The sequence below is a fragment of the Stigmatopora nigra genome, chromosome 4 (assembly GCF_051989575.1).
Source record: "Stigmatopora nigra isolate UIUO_SnigA chromosome 4, RoL_Snig_1.1, whole genome shotgun sequence".
Classification (NCBI taxonomy): domain Eukaryota; kingdom Metazoa; phylum Chordata; class Actinopteri; order Syngnathiformes; family Syngnathidae; genus Stigmatopora; species Stigmatopora nigra.
Genome location: NC_135511.1, coordinates 4,101,567 through 4,108,566, shown reverse-complemented (window position 1 = coordinate 4,108,566; position 7,000 = coordinate 4,101,567). Strand labels below are relative to the sequence as shown.

General features: G+C 35.9%; 1 protein-coding gene across 1 annotated transcript; it reads left to right on the top strand.

Moving 5' to 3' along the window:
* Positions 1-2,812, top strand: tal2 (T-cell acute lymphocytic leukemia 2). Its single transcript, XM_077715292.1, has 2 exons — positions 1-128; positions 2,045-2,812. The coding sequence occupies exon 2, from the start codon at positions 2,074-2,076 to the stop codon at positions 2,428-2,430; it is 357 nt and encodes a 118-aa protein (XP_077571418.1). The 5' UTR covers positions 1-128; positions 2,045-2,073; the 3' UTR covers positions 2,431-2,812.
* Positions 2,813-7,000: the final 4,188 nt, after the last annotated feature.

Genomic DNA, 7,000 nt, shown 5'->3' with positions numbered 1-7,000 from the left:
CCTCACCATCCACAATGAGTACGTCACACAAAAATCCGCTATATAAGGTGAGCTGCCATTATGCTGCATTATTTCCCCTTTCCTCTCTCTACGGCTAATGATCTGGAGGAAACAACTTTGACCACCAGGTAAGAATATTTTCATCACCCCCAGAAAACAATGCGGATACCGAGAACTAAAGTGATCCACCAACTCGTTATTCTTTTTTTTTTTTTTGATGTGTAGTGATTACTCTTGAGTACTTGATTGGAAATGCATGGCAGTTTTACTCGGATTTGGCAAATTGTGATGATTTTTTTTTTTAAATGATCCTTTTTTCCATTACGCTTTTTCGTTTCACTTTCATACGTAATATTTGAGATTTATGAATTTGAAACAGAGAGAAGCAAACGGGAGAAAAAGAAAAACAAGGAAATGTTTCAACGATTCAAATGTTGACACCCAAAACATTTTATTTTGGGTGAAAAAAGACTATTTTTGGTCATTCCAAAAAAAACTAAAATATTAGTAATCGTCTATATATTTTTTTTTTAAATTTTTAACTGGATTTTGGTTTATCCTTCAGATGTTAATCACTAATTCATTTTCATATTATATTTAAACAATTAAATCAAAATATACATCCATAAAAATTTGATTAAAATAAATTTTAAAAAGATATTTAAGTCATTTAAAATAGTATATCATTTAACTCATTGTATGCTATTCACGGCCATAGACGTCCAATTTATGTAAACTGGGAAGGGTGACTGTCAACATTCATCTTTCAGTGTTTTGAACGAATGAATATTTCTGTAGCCCCTTCAATTCTAAATGGATTGGACATCTACAGCTGTCAATGGTATCCAATGAGATAAACAAGTGCCTTGCGAGGGTTTAAAAAAAAACAAACAATTGTACAGGTGTTAAAATGTACTTGACAATATACACTCAATTTCAATATACTTTCCTTATCTTTATCAGTGACATTAACTTCCATAATATGGAGCCACACTGGCAAATGCACTAAAGCTCAAATGAATTTGTCTTTAGTTAATTGTTGACCTTGGCGTAACTTAAGATATCAACTAAAATATGATTCGCAAACTGCAGGAATAATTTTTCAAACCATTTCTAAATGTCATGAAGAGGAATTGGACGTCATTGGTACTAAAACATGTCAACTCATTGGTAACTTCACGCCAATTTCAAATGGATTGGATGTCTATCAGTGTTTATTGTTGCAAAATTGCATAGGAGCACTTGTACAGATGGTGGTTGTTGCTTAATATAATTGCTAAAATAGAATTAAATCTGTTACGCCATACTGGGACGTTTGTTGAAGTATTTCCTTAGTTTAACTGGTGATGTTAACGTGGACCAAGTCGGTTTAAAACAATCAGAATTTTGAAATTGTGATCACATGACCTGCTTTCATGGACACTAGCATGTTCATGCAACATAGGTTTGGAATAAAATCTTGAATTGCGTGGGTTTTATTTGGTTAGAATAATCCAAATGGGTTTAAGTACACGAAGCCTATTTTTATTCCGATCAGGCATAGTATACGTATTCTGAATAAATGTCTCTCATCTCATTTTCTGAACCGTTTTAACATCACTATGGGGATGCTGGAGCCTATTCCAGCTGACTTCAGGCCAGAGGTGGGGGGCACCCTGAATTGGTGGCCAGCCAATCGCAGGGCACAAGGGGACAAACAACCATTAACGCTCCCTAGGGTCAATTCAGACTGTCCAATCAACCTACCATGCAATTCTTTGGCATGTGGGAGAAAACTAGAGTACCCGGAGAAAACCCACGCAGGCTCGGGGAAAACATGCAAACTACACACAAGTTGACCGACCTGGGTTTGAACTCAGGTCCCTCCTCTGTGAGGCCGACGCACTATCCGCTCAGTCGCCGGGCCACCCTGAATAAATGTCTGCAATGTAAATGTATGCAATGTATGTGATTATACAGCAAAATAACTCATAGTTAGAAAAACTGTGCCTCGACTATCGCTTTCAATGGCCACCAATTAATAGACATTTTTGTACCATCACAGGAAGCCAAAGCCAACCCATCTCCTCCGTGATGACCCGGAAGGTGTTCACCAACACGCGAGAGCGCTGGCGCCAGCACAATGTCAACAGTGCCTTCTCGGAACTGCGCAAGCTCATCCCCACACACCCACCCGAGAAGAAGCTGAGCAAGAACGAGATCCTGCGGCTGGCCATGCGCTACATCGACTTCTTGGCTCGCCTACTAGAGAGCCAGGGCGGAGCCAATGGCAAGCGGACCGCGCACCCACACGCCCCTGCCGCCCTCCTAACGCTTCTACGCGGGAACATGGAGCAGCTGCGCTCGCCTTCACGGCCTTGGACGCCTGCCAGCGACACCGAAGCGCCCTCCTCGCCCGGGTCCAGCTGCGGCGGTTCTGAGCCCTGGTAGAACCGTCAAATGGACTTCTTTGGAGGACTGCACATTAGCAGCGTTGTGTTTGTATCGTGCATGGATGTTTTACTCGTACCGTTAAGTGTTGTTTACTAAAAACTTGGCTGTCGTATCTGTGATGGCCTCCGAAAGCACTTTTAAATCTCTTTCTCTGACCGGATTGTGCGGTCATTTTTTTCTTTCAAAATTGTGGACTCAAATTTGTACAGTTTGCATCTCATCTCGCCAAAGATTTATTCATGTTTTCTGATTGTTTACTGTGAAGCTAATTAGAACAATTAGCATCCCTTACCTCTTTTTTTGTAAGATATTTTTGTTCCCGCTTGTGATAAATGTTATTTATTTGAACTATTTATTGAATAAATTGTTTGTTAATTAATATAGCTGCCTGCTTAGAATGCATATGGTTACGAAAAGCATCTTAACCATTTTTGACCCTCTCATTTCAGTATATACCATAAATATTAACGCAATTCACTACAATTGACACCAGACACCAGTTTTGGAATGTTCAAATGGATTTGTTTTCTATCACTGTTAATGACAGTGAATGAGTTTAAAAATAATAACAATTAATTCAGCTTTCGAGTATTATTGGTGGTCAAAACACAAGTGCATTTTTAATACAAACATATACAGTCATACCTCTACTTACAAATGCCTCTAAGTATGAAATTTTCAGGTTACAATTCATTTTATATGCAAATACGTGACTCGAGATGCAAAAAATATCCGCGTTACAAAATTTAGAACAGTGGTCTCCACACTATTCCACAAACGGCCGCTGTGGGTGCGGGTTTTCATCCCAACCCAGAAAGAGGACACTTTTTCACCAATCTGGTGTCCTACAAGTGCAATCAGTGGATTGCAGACAGGTGTTTCTTGTTTTCTGCAGAAATCTCATTGGTCAACGTGTCTGTGCTGGATCAGTTAGAACAAAAACCTGCACCAACACCGGCCCTCGAAGACCGGTTTCAAGGCCCCTGATTTAGAACCTTGCTACCCTCTACTGGGCTCTCATTGGCTGTCTTACAACAACCACTATCTATGTTTCAAGATTCTTTCTTACATACCTGTCAACCTCGACTAAATGGTCCCCTTATTAATGATTGCAATTCCCATGAATAATCGATTAAAAACCGTACAAATCCAACACGGCACATATTTTCACACACACAGGGCACACGTATAAGTCTAAAATGTACTACAAAGTGGACAGTTTTCGTCCCTGGTAGAATGGGCTCCTGCCCCCACCTGGCGGACAAACACAGGTTTTACGTTTCCCTTTATAAAGGCCACGGAGGGAACTATTTCAGCGGCACAAGACACATTTTCACCAAGGATTTTTGGCCATTATATTCATTTTAAGACAATTTTTAAGATAATTTTCTCTCCTTTTTGTGTGTTTCTCACATTTTTCATAAAAAATTGTGACACATTGACCTATTTTAAATGGTTTAGTTGGCAGTTGTGTGAGGACTGCAGAACGAAGTAGAAGATTTACATATAAAGTTCTGCTCTACTTACGAAATGTTCAAGTTACAAAAAGAGTTCTGGCACCAATTAATTTCCTAAGTAGAGGTATAACTGTTGGTATAGCCGTCAGATTTGGTGTCAAGTTTTATGCCAGAGGGCATTTTAAATCATTTATACCACTGAATTTGATAGCAGAACGGTTCTGTCCAGGAAATAAGTTAGTAATATATGTTGCGTTTGATTTTAAGATATTGAGAGAAATTCTTTAAAGCATGGTATTGTTCACTGATGGAAAAAAAAAATGTATATATATATATATATATATATATATATATATATATATATATATATATATATGTATGTATGTATGTATGTATGTATGTATGTATGTATGTATGTATGTATGTATGTATATATGTATATATATATATATATATATATATATATATATATATATATATATATATATATATATATATATATATATATATATATATATATATATATATATATATATATATATATATATATATATATATATATATATATATATATATATATATATATATATATATATATATATATATATATATATATATATATATATATATATATATATATATATATATATATATATATATATATATATATATATATATATATATACATATTCATTTTTTTTTTTTACTTCATCACTTCAAGTTGATGTCAGTTGAGTGACGTTTTCAATTCTCATTTCAATCCACTACACTGCTTGACTGGGAACAAAGTTTCTGATGTATAATATCATACAAGTACAACTAAAATTTAGAAGAGAAACATACTGAATATTAGCTGGTGTATTGATTTGGCACTAAGCAAAAGTCAAACATAGGGTACCTCCTTTTTGTTTGCGTTCAACAAAGCTTCAGCCGGCCGGACACAAAGCTGATCATGCGGGCTAGAAGAGAGGCAGCTTAACTTGTGACCCTGAGAGTCAAGCGCTGTCCAGTTAAGCAAACGGGTGGGAGGACGGCCCACTCGAATACCTCTGTAGCCCCTGAACTTCCCAGTGTTTAACCCCTCAGTGACCTCACGGATAGTCAATGCAGGGTTCCTTATACTGCTCAGAGAAAAAAAAAGAATTCCCGAAAAGATTGAACTCCTCTTCTGTCTAGAATCTGTACTTTCAGTGGGGGCTTATTTAGGCCAAATGGTTCAAAGTGTTAGTTTTGGAATTTCCCCAAAAAGGCTGGTTCAAAACAAAATTGATTCTTAAGCACAAGTTGTTGTTTTTCTTTGCTTGTCCTGTTAAATAGTCCATTGCTTTGCAAATGAGTATTCTGTATGCATATAGCAAATAAATATTTTTGACAACAAAATAAATCTAATCCATTTGGACTAGGACACCTCCCCGTCCAAATAGGTTGGACAGCTATTGTCTTAAATGCGGGGTTTTACCTATTTACAAGGCAACTGACCAGTACTAGCAATTGAAATAAAGTGACATTTTCCATGGTATTTCATGCCTCACATACTTAGAACTCAATAGCAAATAGCATACATGAACTCCCATCTCTGAACCTCTTTGCCAATCATCTTAAAACCTGGCTGCTGGATGAACAACATTGTTATCACAACACTGCCTAAACCTGTGCTATTTTTATATGTCTCATCCTTTCTATCCTGCTTTCTAGTCTTTTGTCATATTTTTTCCCTCATCCGCACTACTATTGCCTTATTGATTTAGATAAAGATGAATGTATATGTTCATTAATAAGTATTGTCCCTTAATTTCAAATAAACTGGCTAAGGAGCCCTAAAGAGATTTTCCTCTCATTGTATTATGAATGCCATTTAATGGGTTAAAAGCTGTGATGGAATACATTAATATTTTTGCCCCTGTTATCACACAAGAAGGTTTAAATTTAGTGTAACGTTAGATCATACCTGTCAACCTCGAACCATTTGTGATCTTACCAAATTTTGTTTTCGCCCTTACATATATGTATAAATACATGGAAAATCTTACCACTTTACTTTTTTGCAAAACAGACCAGAAACAGCTGATCAAATGAAAGTAAACATAAACAAGGGAACAGGAAACGGAAATCACATGGTGAAAGTGTTACAAAACGAAATGTTTATCATGATCTTTTTTTTTTAGCCAATCAGAGGCGCCGGTACATATATCACTTGGCAGACATGCGTTTCCGGGAAGAAACAATGGCGGATGGTGAAAAATGGCTAGAAAGTGCCTTAATTTATTTTTTTTTCTCAAAATCACCGTTTAGCGTACCATTTTCATGTGTACAGCGTACCAATATAAAAATGGGCTTTCAGTTGTACCAATTACGGCGAGAACGTACCAGTTGACAGGTATGTTAGATTAAAACTTATTTTTAACGTGTGTATAGTAATCTGAGTTGATTTAAATTAAATTTAAAGTTTATGTTATGTTACGAGCGCGTTGCTATCAATCTCTCTTTGAATAACTGGTGAATTAAAAAATATATAATAAGTTTTTCCATTGTAATGTCATGTTTTTGTTGTTTTTTTTTCAGAGGTTGAGAACGGATTAGTTTGTATTTAGTTTTTTCGATGGTAAAAATTGATTTGAGATACGGGTAAATTGACAGACGAGCTCGCTACCATTAAGCTCGTATCTAAAAGTATTAGTGTACCTAATTATCCGCAAAAATCTCGCAATACCTTAATTTTGAATTTGCCTGGCAATTCCACCAAAAATGGATAGAACGCTCTCAATCATTTTGTTGGGAACAAAAGAAAAAAGTAGACATTGTTTTCATTTTTAGGTCTTTAACAATGGCTATAAGATTCGAAAATGGATACAAATGTTGTTACTAAAAGGATGTATGTAATCACACACAAAAATAACATGCAATAAATAACAAATGAATATCAAAAAATCATGAATAAAATGCAAAGCGATAAAACATAAACTCATTGGCTGCCAATTATTCGCAATAGACTTCCAATCTATTGGCACAGTGAGCAATTTTTCTTAGACTGTACACTAAAATTGATGATTAGCCACTGTAAAATGAAGATGAATCATTAACATTGGTAATACTTTATTGAATGGGGTGAC